The 13,030-nt window shown below is 30.7% G+C and overlaps 1 protein-coding gene across 1 annotated transcript; it reads right to left on the bottom strand.

Moving 5' to 3' along the window:
- Positions 1-1,799: 1,799 nt before the first annotated feature.
- LOC120122080 (heavy metal-associated isoprenylated plant protein 20-like) lies at positions 1,800-2,827 on the bottom strand. Its single transcript, XM_039141321.1, has 3 exons — positions 2,658-2,827; positions 2,484-2,559; positions 1,800-2,200 (listed from the first exon to the last, which is right to left on the bottom strand). The coding sequence occupies exons 1-3, from the start codon at positions 2,742-2,744 to the stop codon at positions 1,908-1,910; spliced, it is 456 nt and encodes a 151-aa protein (XP_038997252.1). The 5' UTR covers positions 2,745-2,827; the 3' UTR covers positions 1,800-1,907.
- Positions 2,828-13,030: the final 10,203 nt, after the last annotated feature.

Below are 13,030 nucleotides of genomic sequence, written 5' to 3'. Positions count from 1 at the left end.
TCGATTATCTTCTTCATGATCACCGTCCTCTCTTTTTTGGGATAAAGATTATCCAATTAAGCTTTTTACTTAAATGATGATTTTGACATAATCTTACATTTCACAAAAGGAAAATCACATTTGTAGAACGTTGATTTGAACCCAATAAATTCATCTTTAAAAGATTGTGCTACTTCGGCCCCTTCTTCTTCATTCATGCTTACATCATCTTAGTGTAAAAAAAAACTTAATACCAAAATAAGTGCAAAAATTATACTTTTATTCTCAAATATGTGCCTAAAATATTTTTTAACTCATCCAGGTGTTTAATGTTACAAACGTTATCACTTTAGATGTCTGGGTCATAACCGCCATTATAAAACCTCGTTAAGTGACATGTCACAATTATAAAACCTCGTTAAGTGACATGTCACAATCTTAAATTTTGAAATTTTAATTTTTCTTTAAAAAAATCTTTAAAAAATCTTAAAATATCTTATTCTAGTCTCATTTACTCCAACCGTCGATTATCTCCGGTCACCCAGTCGCCAGCGACCGGCCACCCATATGTCGCCGACCACCTAATGGCCGGTCACAACTCTTACCATCATCTTAAAATCCCAAATTCACAAATTCCTAAATTTCAATCTCTAATATCTAAATCTCAATACTCTTAATCCTTTAAATTTGATCGTGATAATCGGCCGTTTAGCCAACTGTTGTAGCCAACCATTTAATCAATCATTTGGCCATTAGCTATGGATGCAGTAAGTAAGGGGAGGAGAAGGGGAAAGGTTTTTTTTTTAATTTTTTAATAATATTTTTATTTTTTAAGAAAAATAAAAATTTCAAAATTTTGAGATTGTGACACGTGTCACTTAACGTGATTTTATAACGGCAATTACGACCGATGCACCTAAAATGATAACTTTTGTAATGTTAGGCACCTGGATAAGTAAAAAAAATAATTTAGGAACCTATTTATAAATAAAGGTATAATTTGGACACTTATTTTAGTATTAAGCCTAAAAAATGCATACATCTTTGAAACCAACGAAACATATATTTTGTCACACGTAAAAATATATAAAATTATTTATAAAAGTATATAATTAAAAAAAAGTAATTTAATATTTGCCAACTAAATTATTATCTGATTAATTTTAACATCAAATTCAGTCAAAACTTTATTGAAATAAAATTTTATAATACGAGACACTGCAAAAATTAGTCATCAAACTAATATCGTTTTTCTATTTTATTTAAATTATTTTTTAATAAAATCATTATTAAGATTATATGATTTTATTGATAAAATCAAGAAAAATATATTGTCGTTGGGGAGGGAAATCAAACCTTATGATCCCTTGTACACCAACACTTAGCCATTGAACTAAGTTGTTAATAATTATACCAAAACTAATATTTAAGCTAAATTGTGTTAGCGGGGAACGTCGAACCTGAGATCCCTTATTGGTGAGCATATTTATTAAAAGAATCACACACAAACTATCGATATGGAAAAAGAAAATGATATAAAAAAAAGCACATGATTTAGTCGGTTAAACCTTCAATTTTTTTGTTCTCAATATTTCAATCTCTGATTACATGTAATCAGTTGAACTGATTAAGTCACTAATTGAACTGATTTTTAATCAGGTGATTCGATCCATTCTAATATCACGACAAAGGAAAAAAGTATATAATACATGCTACGTACGGATGAGAAGAGCATATTCATTTATAATTACATAAAAAAACCTAAGTAGATTAATTGAATACAATGAAATCCGAACGCATCACATCATTAAAACCAAAAATTGAAAGAAAAAAAAAAGGAAATCCATTCACACAGACATAAAATACCAAAACTCAACCTGTCCTAATTCCTAAACAACCAAGTTCAAGCTCTTGGCCGTCAAAATTGGTTACATGATGGAACATGCGTTGGGGTTTTCATCGCTAAAGAGAGTGACGAACTTCTCATCGACGGCGTTCGGATTCGGCAGTGCTTGCTCGGTCTTTCTGACGTACCCCGACGGCGCTTTCTTGTCGTAAGCTTGAGCGACGTAAGGGTACGCCACTAAGTTGTAAGGGACGTAAGGCCAAAACTCTGCTCTTTTCCCGGTTCTTTTCACTTTCTTTAGCACCTTGCTCGGCTCAACGTATCCGGTAACTGTCACTCGGCTTTGCTTCCGGTTCACGTCCACCGATTTCGCGCCTAAACAAGATAAAAGTAAAAAATTACTATGGATAATTTTAATGGATGACTTGAGGCGAAGGGTGTACTTGGTTTTTGAGAATCAGTATTGCATTTATTAGGGTAAAAGGACTTTTAAATTTGAACGTCTGAAAAGACTAACATGTTTATTGGTAAATTCAAGATTTTTGCAGTACGGGAAGAACAATACAAGGAAGATGTCAGAGCTACCATCCTCTCCTTTGACTTAATTATTTAATGGGAAGAACAAGGTTTTTGATAAAATAGAGCTTTGAAATTGCACCTTTCATGGAGGAAACAGCGTTCTTGACTCTCCTTTCACAACCATCACAGTCCATCTTAACCTTGATCTCAACAGTCTGCAAATCAAAAACACAAAATCCACAAGCTTTAAACATGGTTTAAAAAAAACAAAGCACAAGCCGAAAAGCCACGATGAAATGATGAAATAACATACCTGCATGACTTTACGCTTCTTCTTCTTCTTTCTATGAACAGTTATTAGATCAGAAATATAGTCAGAAAGAGAGTCCAAAGCACCCATTTTTTCTGATACAGAGATTTTTTTTTCTTTGAATAGTGATACAGAGATCTTAGGAGGAGATAAATGGGGGGTGTCAAAGTGTTTTTCTCTTTGGGCATGGAACAAAATACGTGATACGGGTGGGGGTATTTATAGGAAGGGAAATGATTATTTTGACATATAAAGGAGAATAACTTAATAATATTATTTTAGAACCAAGTGGCGGTTGGAGTTTACATAGAACATAAATAATGATAATGACTCGGGTCCCTTAATCATCCCAAATCTCTCCGAATTATCATGGCACTACAACTCCATCTTCTGCTTTTTGCCGTTTTATGTGACCAATTAATCAGTATTTATAAACATTAATCACTTAATTAATTATCAGTATCTATTATTTACTTATTTTTATTTTTTTAATTATATGGAGCTGTCGTCTATCTGTTTCCTTTGGCGAGAAGAAAGTGAAAAAACAATATTTGTTGTAAAGCAGCTGAATGTCCACGTTGATTTCCTGTACTGTGGCCTACGTACAGTTGTTTCTCGCTAACCTTGTGATGCAAGTAACAATTGGGTTAGGCTAAAGTTCAAGGCGTTATTATATTAAAAATCTCATTAATTATTTTTTTAGAATTAACCCTCAAACCGATTAGTTAAAAAAATATATGTGGGTAGGATTATCTCGCATCTTATAAAATGTGTTTAATGGACATTGCGTTTAACAAGGCACGAGAGTCATAAACTTTTTCAGATAAATTCATTTAATTTTAGATAAAGACAACCATAAATACACGAAACTCATTTTTTGTAAAACACAAGATCTGACTTTGCTTTTTAGAGAACGCGAGTTCATCTTACGTGAATAATTTACGAGTAATTTTCTAATTAATCTAGTTTGGGGTTATTTCTAAAAAAAATAATTAATGGTTTTTTTAATATTATAACACCATTTTAATTACTAATGTTCTGTTTGAAGCATTAAATGTGATGGGTGACACGATTTGAGAGTCAATAGGTCAATCTTCCACAAAATAATTTGTAAATTATTTGTCCCCAAGCCCCCACCTCCTATTGTGGAGAGATTGCTAGCCATGTTTTTATTTTTATTTTTATTGCGTTGAATAATTGCTTCAGATGGAGAAAGCAGCTACTTTCACATATAATGAGGAGAAAAATGGAAACGGCGTTTTAATATAACTAAAATTAATAGTGAGATGAAGAATTAGATTTTTTAAACTGATTTATCATTTCATGTTATTTTTCTTGCCCAATTTCACTTACGAAATCTCTTCATTCGATTGGCCCTGCTTCAATTGTATTAGAGGAAATATTTAAATAAGGCTGCCTTGCATTAGGTTTCATCATGTCCTAGTTTTTATATTTTTTTCTTCAAAATTTTGAAAAATTTAGAATTTTGCTATTATTTTCACAAATTATATCCTATTTTATATGATTTAAAAATTAGTTATACAATTAAAATATGATCATAAATACATATTAAAGTTTAACATAAATCAATTAACTGTGTTACTAATTGAATTTGCGAATTCCCAAAAATAAAACAAAGAGACTTGATTATCAAAGTTTGATAGAGTGGTAGAGCAAGAAGGGTTTAGTATGAGTAGAGTGTTCGTCTTAAAATTTGAATTTCTTTCAATTAATTAATTATTTTATTAATTTTATCTATCTTAATATTTTATTTTTATATGCTCAAAAATAAAAAATTATATTATTAATATATATGTATTCATTTAAAAAAAATTAGGTCTGTGTTGATCTACAATGCATGAATTGAGGCATAACTAGACCCTTACTTAGGTTATGTTAACACAAGACTAACAGATATCACACATATAACCATATAAAACGTCATTGGAAACTATCACTAAATGTAAGCTATTGTCGTGTATCATTAGGTTTCCAAACTTTTCTACATTAAAACTGCAAAATCATATTATTTAAGAAAACTACTAATCCATCTTTTAATGGCAGACTTTTAAGGAAAGAAAAAATATAACTGATGAAATGTCTTTCCTCTTAAATTTAGCAAAAATAATAAAGCATAATAACAAATCATTAACCCGGAGAAAAGTGCGTGCATGGTCAAGTTTTATCATGTCATGTTTAGGGTGTTTATGGTAAAAAGGGAAATGTGTTAGACTTTCATACTTATCAATATCCTGATCATGAGCCAACATGAAGTCTAGAAAGAATGAGTATGTTACAATAATGTTCAACAAAAACAGAAAAGGAAGAAGAAAAAAATAATAATTTTCGCCATTTGCATAAATATGGGGTAGTGTACCTTGTCACAACTACAAGGCAGGCTTTTAACCATCGCTTCGAGATGATTTTCATGTCTCTATTTTCATTTTTCTGTTATATTTATATTATTAATGATTGACTAGAATAGTGTTTCATGTTAATAAATAGTAAAAAAATCATGAGATATTTAAAATTTAAAGTCTAAAATCTAAACAAGGGAAAATATGGGTTTGCATGTAATTTGGCCGTTCATATTAAAATAGAAGTATTAAGGTTTCACTTAAAGTCCGATCAGAGAGAGACTACAGAAGGGCTTACACACGAAGATTTGAGACGAACAAGTAATGAAGGTCATGGTCGGTCTGGCTGAGATGGGCAACAGTCGCAGATGGTTCATGATAGGGCTGTAAACGAGCCGAGTCGAGCTCAAGTACTGTGAGCTAGGCTCGACTTGAAAGCTCTAAATTAAAGCTTGGCTCGGTTTAAAAACTCATGAGCCTAAAAATTTCAACCTCGAATCAAGCTTAAAGTCATGAATTGAAGCTCGTAAAAGTTTGAAATAAAAAAAATTAAATTGAAGCTCAAACTCATACTCGAACCTGAACCTTGAAAACCTGATACTACATTTAAAAAAAATAAACTCATAAAGTTAATATTATAATTTATTTTTAAAATATAAAATCTTAATATTATATTTTGAGTTGTTCGTGAGCTTAAAGTCATGTATGAAGTAGCTCGTTTCAATTAGTTCAGGGATGGAGCCAAGATTCCAGCTTGGGGGACAAAGTATACAAAATTATAGAATCTAATAAAATAAAATTATAGACAATCATTTTCATCCGGAGTTGAATTTCATTTTTATCTCGTTATTATCCTATTATTACTTATTATTATTTAATATTATTATCATAATTATTTTATATATTATAGTTATTCTAATAGATTTATTATTATTATATATTAGTTTATATTATTGTTATATATTTACTGATATCATTATTATTATTTATTACATATTAATATTTATAGTTATTATATATTTACTAGTATAATTTTATCATCATTTTTATTACTTTGTTATTATTTAGTATTTATCATTTTATATATATAATAATTAGTAATTACTTTAATATTAGATGAATAATGATAAAATTTATTTATTTTGCGGTCCAATCCATTACAAAATCAACCCCCAGCTTTTTTGGCATAGTACTGAGGGCTCAAAAATTATTTGGCACAGTAGGGCACTCCAGATTTTATTTTGTAATCTACGGTAAATGCTACATTATAGAGGTGACGAGTATCGTTGGGTATATTATAATGGTCTAGTTAAGTGGGCCTTATGTGGGCCACTATTTTAATATATTAACGGGACTCTTCATCTTGACGTGATGAGTCCCTTAAGAAATATTTTTTAAAACTAATTTAAATAATTTTAAAAAAGAAAAATGATAAAACTTGTCACCTCAACGTGACGAGTCCCTTGAATTCAAAACTAGCCGTTTAGAATTGTTAGGCATGAGAACTATAACAGTCAATTGCCAACGGTTACCATGAAACTCATCACCTCGAGTGTAACACCCCAAATTTCAGGCTAGTAGTTTCATGTTTAACAAAGAGGTATGTGAACCTCGTGGAATTTATAATTTAAGTTGTTGGGCAGAGTTGGGCTTAATTGGGTCGGTCTATAGCCCAATTAGCCATAAAGAGAGGGTTTTTGAATAGTAGAAAGATGAGAAATGACCAAAAACATAATTCTCCATTTTGCAAATATGAAGCCTTGTATCTCTTTCATCTTTTCGTCCTCTCCATTTATTCATCTTCCTTCTTCTTCTTACTCTTCAATGACCAAAACCAAAGCTCTTTTTTTTTGCTTTTATCAAGCTTCATTTGTTAGAGTATTCCCAAAGATCAATCATATGATGATTGAAATAATACATTTATTTACCGATTTTATTGAATAAAGCCATTATCGCTATTATTTTTAGTTATATATATGTGTTTAACATAAACTGAAAGATTATAAAGTCCATATAATAACATTATTGTTATTATTAAAAGATCCTTAGTCAAATATATTATGGACATGGACAATAATAATACGCTTAAGACTAACATGTTATTGATTGATGACAACGAGTTGTCATTGACATAGAGATGTCAAAATTGATACATGATTATATTGTAGAGACAATGTATTGGATTGACCTACCATGAGCATATGTCTTGGATTATTATGTGACAGTCATAACATTGCTCATGGTGAAGACTATATGTATTATCCTTACTTGAGATTAATATCCCAACATATATGTTGTATTTTTGATGCAGTTAAACAAGCTTCGTAACTGGTTGCTCTATAAGACTGTTATTGAATATATCTCAATATATGTAGTGGGTGTGTATAATTAAGACAGGATTTGTCCTTCCTACATAATAGGAGATATATCACAGACCACTTAATTGAGTGAGACTAGAAACACATGGCCATGCTCGAATAAGTTGATATGAGATATCACAAACTATTCGTTAATTAAAGTCTACTCTAAATACACATGGCCATTAACCGTTGTTGTCCTTGATGTTTTTCAAGGAACCCATTATAAGTATTTTCATCATTTCCTCCCGATTTCGGTTTATCGTACTTGGATCGCTAGTGAGACCGTTGAATTTTTGTTTCCGCTGCGCAATGGGGTGAGCCGACAGTCCAAACAGTTTTCGTTCATAATCCCTCCAGCAACATCTTTTTAATGATTCAAGTCTTGGTTTGTTCCTAGCTAAAGAAAAGGTGGGGGTTCTCATCCAAATCATAAAAAAAGAAGTATGGCTAAGCAAAGAGCTTCATTTCGGGATTTAAACATCAAGGTAGTGCATTTCTATTCTTTTGGAGTGTTAAGGCTTTCTTAAATGTAAAGATTTGCTAAGATTTGTGTAGTTGAACATATTTGAGTTTAAATTTGATTTCAAGAGTAAATGACATTTTAGATGTAAATAATGTGTTTTTATGTCACCTTAAAACCCTAAATAACCTTCTAAATCTTCATTACAAGATTGGGAACCAAACCAAGTCATTTATGATGATTTTTGGGTGTTTTTCTAGCCTAAACAAGTAATTTCTGGGTTTGAGTATCGATACTGGATAAACAGTATCGATACTGGTTGAATTGGGGTAAAAAGTAGGGTTTTCAGGTAGGGAGTATTGATATTGCTAGGGATAGTATCAATATTGCCCCTACAGTATCGATACTCAGGGTGACAGTATCGATACTGAGCTTATTTGTCAGCAACAAAATGCATTTTTGTTATTGATACTTGACCCTATGGTATCGATATACAAGTAGAGTATCGATACTACTCACATTGGATGGTTAGATTTGACCTATTTAAGGCCCGTAAGAGCTAAGGATGATCCGTAATAGTAAGACTTAGTCCGTGGGGGATACAAATAACCAAACATACCTAGAAACACTCGTAGGAGTGAGTTAAAAAAGATGCAACCATGCTTAGCGTAATACATCGAAATATCTTCAGTCAAGCACACATATGGATAGTTGAGAATGAGGATCAATGAAGGCGTGGTACCGACAAGTGATATGATGAGTAAGTCATATTTAGTAATATCGAAAAGTATGGGCTTTGAGAACATCACTGAACCTAGGAAGGGTAAGACATCCCTTCAATTCAAGGGTATTGAAGGGAAGTTTGGTAAGAGCGATCCGAGTGTCGTTACCCAGTGATAAACCTGAGTCAGGTATCAAGTTAGCTAGTGTTACAGCCAATGAGCAACAAACACATAAATCGTCGTAAAACCCCAAAATACATAGAGACTCACTAGAGGCAGAGAATGACTAAAACACCCTTAAGTGATGAAATACCATAATAGAGCAATTTAATAAATAACATCAATAAAAGACTAATAAGCCTTCGCTTAACATTCTAGATGAGAGATCAAGCAAGATAACTGCTAGTGAAATGACAACCTCACTTTAGTGAGTCTAACTAAGCTAGGGTATATCCATGTTACCTTAGTTGCCTTAGTGGGGAATTGTCATTTCGCGAGACACTTCAGGGCTAATTGGGGCGTGAGGCTTGAGCACACACGAGGAGTGGGTTAGCGATGTCAATGTTGTGTGGCCTTTGGGCCTTAGACATGTAAGTATAATTGCATCAGTCTAGTACAACAAATATCTTAAAGCTTGGCTTGAAGGTTATGTAAGACAGCCAATGCTTCAGTTGAATGAATTGTACTCATGCCATGTGACATCAGGTTCCCCCATGATCTACCTAATGGCTATGTGAGGACCAGGAGATCATTCAACAGATTAGTGGAAATTGCACCGATGCTATCTGACACCAGGTTCCCTTACTAACAAGTGCCTAATGGCTATATGAGACCAAATACTAGTCAGGGTGCATTTTATGCATAGTATAGTCAGGTTGCATTTGGATAATGCACAGTACAATCAGGTTTAAAGCGACAACTAATGTTAGTTGCAGTCGATGTGCCACATAATGAACATAATAAGTATAGGGACATATACTTGGAATCAAAGCATGAAAGTTATTCCACTCACATCTCATATTACTTGCACCATAATATCCTTGTCCTTAAATATTTTGAACATTAAAATTATATTGAGAAAGGGAAAAATATATCATTCTTCAATGTAGAAGCAACAATTTTTTTAACATGAATAAGCTCAAAAAATATTTTTGCACATATCTATTCTTATCAAAAATCATTAAACAATAGACATTTGCTCTCTTTTAGCATGATTTCGAGCTTCAACTATTATACAAAACTTTACATCACCAAAATTTTCACGAATTACATTTTTTACTTTATTTGAGAGAACATGCAAGATTTCCTTTTGGATTTGCAGTGAAGTGTATGTAACATTTATCTAAGCTTTCTTTATAGTTGTTGCTACCCAATCAATCATTGTAAGATGTTACTAAATGAAGCAGCTGAAGAAAATTTCCTGACCTTTGTGATGTTGTAATTTCAACATCACCTCTAAAAGCATATAATTGAAATGTAAGTCATCTATCTAATCAATTGAAGTTTTTAATCGAACTTTATTCTCGACAGTTTGTTGAGATGAAAATTGTTCAATTTTTTTCTTGGGACATGTGAAATTGATTAATTTGGTCTGCACATGTTTTCTCAGCATTATAATGAGGAGAACTATAATATTTCCCAATATATGCTAAAAATGAACAATTTTTATCATCTCTTACTTTTTTTCAATTTCGAAATCCGTCAACAATAAAATCATTTTAACCAGAAAGACTATTTTCCTTGTGAAAAAGAAAATACAAAACAAAAAATGCTACATTTTTACTTGAAGAATATTTCAGCCATAATGGGAATAGCTTAAACCATGATGCTTGAAAGCTTCTTCGAGAAACTTTCTAAGATTTTAGATACTTATAAGAGTGGCTTGATATGAACCACTTTAATATAACTCGTCGAATTTCATTTTGCATGTTAACAGGATACTGTCATAGATGCTTTCGTAATCTCAAATCATGCTCTAATAAATTGATATCAAAATTTTCATTAACCTCAATTCTTTTCAGCTTTAGTGGGATTGGAATCAGAAATCGAAGGATTGAGACTTGTACACTATTTGAATGCACAATTGAACATGATGTTTCCACATTCTTTCTTTTGAAAAAAAACTTCCATTGTAGATTTTTCATCTATAACAAATATATATTGAGAAATGAAGAGATTAGAAAAAATAAAGCAACCAAGTAGAAATGAGAAAAGATAAAAGAATAGAAAACATAATATAAGACAATTCTTTTATAGAATTGTAACTTAAAAGGTTAAATTATGTTTTAATCTATTAAAATAAAAAAATATTAAATCTATTGTAATTAAATGTTTATTTTCTATTAATAATACCTAATTAATTATAAAGTTAAACCAATGAAGAATACAATGAATTAAGTAGTCTTTTTCCTTTTTAAGTATACATAGGAATTAAATAAGTTAGACTAAATTCCAAGGCTCTACAACAAACTCACATAATCAAATAGGCAAACAACATTCACAAAATCATGTTAATGATACTTATTATTCCATTAATTAAATACTATGCACTAAATTAGATTTTTTTTTAAATTTTGGTTAGAGGAAATAATATATAAATTTTAAAAAAGAAAAATATAATTTATTAAATTTGAGAGGTGGGGGCCACAACAAATAAAGTAGTTCCGTCCCTGGCAAAATGTTGCATCTTTACTTGAAGAATATTCCAACTATGATGGAAATAGTTTAAACCATGATACTTGAAAGCTTCTTCGATGAACTTTTTAGATTTTGGATGCTCTGTAAGAGAGGCTTGATATGAACCAACTTTATTATAAGCTCGTCGAATTTCATCTTACATGTTAACAAGATATTGTCATGTCTACTTTCATAATCCCGAATCACGCTCTAATAAATTGATATCGAAATTTTCATTGACCTTAATTCTTTGAGCTTTAGTAGGATTGACATCAGAAATCAGAGAATTGAGACTTGTACACATATTAAACTCCTCAGTTGAGCATGATGTTTTTTCACATTCTTTCTTTTTAAAAACATCAATTGTAGATTTTTTTCATATATAAAATATATATGAGAAATAAAGAGATTAGAAATAATAATAAAGCAGCCAAGTATAAATGAAAAAGATAAAAGAATAGAAAACATAATATAAGCAATGGTTGTATAGTTGAAACTTGAAAGGTTAAATTATGTTTTAGTCTATTAAAATAAAAAATATTAAATCTATTATAATTAAATGTTTATTTATATAATAATACCTAATTAATTGTAAAGTTAAACCAATGAATAATACAATGAACTAAGTTGTCTTTTTTTAGTATACATGAACGAAATAAGTTAGACTAGATCCCAAGGTTTTGCCACACTCACGGAACCAAATAGGCAAAATAACATTCACAAAACCATGTTTGATATTTATTGATACAATTTAAATACTATACACTAAAGCATTCTTTTGAATTCTGATGGGATGGCAATAAAATATATATAAGATATTGGGGACAATCTCATTTATTATAAATATGGAAAAGAAAAATATAATTTATTAAATTTAGGGGTGGAGGCAGCAGTCTCCAACTAATAAAGTAGTTCCTCCATGATAAAATGATGCATCTTTACTTGGAGAATATTCCAAACATAATGAGAATAGCTTAAACCACACGCTTGAAAGCTTCTTCAAGGAACTTTTTCAGATTTTAGATAATTTGTATGAATGATTTGATATGAACCAACTTTATTATAAGCTCGTCGAATTTCATCTTGCATGCTAACATGATACTGCCTTATCTACTTTCGTAATTGATATCAAAATTTTCATTGACCTCAATTCTTTGAGCTTTAGTAGGATTGACATCATAAATCGAAGAATTGAGACTTGTACACATATTTAACTGCCCAGTTAAATATGATGTTTTTACATTCTTTCTTTGAGAAAGCATCAATTGTAGATTTTTTTCATTTATAGAAATATATATTGAGAAATGAAGAGACTAGGAAAAATAAAGCAACCAAGTAGAAATGATAAAAGATAAAATAATAAAAACATAATATAAGACAATATCTTTATAGTTGAAACTTGAAAGGATAAATTATTTTTAGTCTATTAAAATAAAATTATTAAATATTATAATTAAATGTTTATTTTTATTTAATAATACCTAATTAATTGTAAAGTTAACCAATGAATAATACATGAATTAAGTTGTCTACGTATGAATTATGTCATACCCCAAATTTTGGGGGTTAAATTGAATTGAATAGGAATTTTTAGAACTTTTGTAAGTTTTCAAAAGTTAAGGGAATAGTTTTATAATTTACCTAAAAGTTTAAGTTGGTTTAAAAACCATCTCATTTCTTTCCCACTTTCTTCCCTGTTTGTGCCAAAAAACCAGAAACATTTTCCCTCTCTCCACTATTTCGATTTTTCTTCAATTCATCGCTAACCGTATGGTGGTGTTCGACACCTATGGCACCATTT

This window comes from Hibiscus syriacus, unplaced genomic scaffold (assembly GCF_006381635.1).
Source record: "Hibiscus syriacus cultivar Baekdansim isolate YM2019G1 unplaced genomic scaffold, ASM638163v2 tig00110384_pilon, whole genome shotgun sequence".
Classification (NCBI taxonomy): domain Eukaryota; kingdom Viridiplantae; phylum Streptophyta; class Magnoliopsida; order Malvales; family Malvaceae; genus Hibiscus; species Hibiscus syriacus.
This window is presented reverse-complemented; position numbering and strand designations above follow the sequence as displayed.

Excerpts from the sequence above, each read along its gene's own strand:
- LOC120122080 (XM_039141321.1), bottom strand. The coding sequence starts at position 2,744 with ATGGGTGCTTTGGACTCTCTTTCTGACTATATTTCTGATCTAATAACT. Across the intron at positions 2,560-2,657 it reads AGAAGCGTAAAGTCATGCAG|ACTGTTGAGATCAAGGTTAA; the intron begins GTATGTTATTTC and ends TTTGATTTGCAG. Across the intron at positions 2,201-2,483 it reads CGCTGTTTCCTCCATGAAAG|GCGCGAAATCGGTGGACGTG; the intron begins GTGCAATTTCAA and ends TATCTTGTTTAG.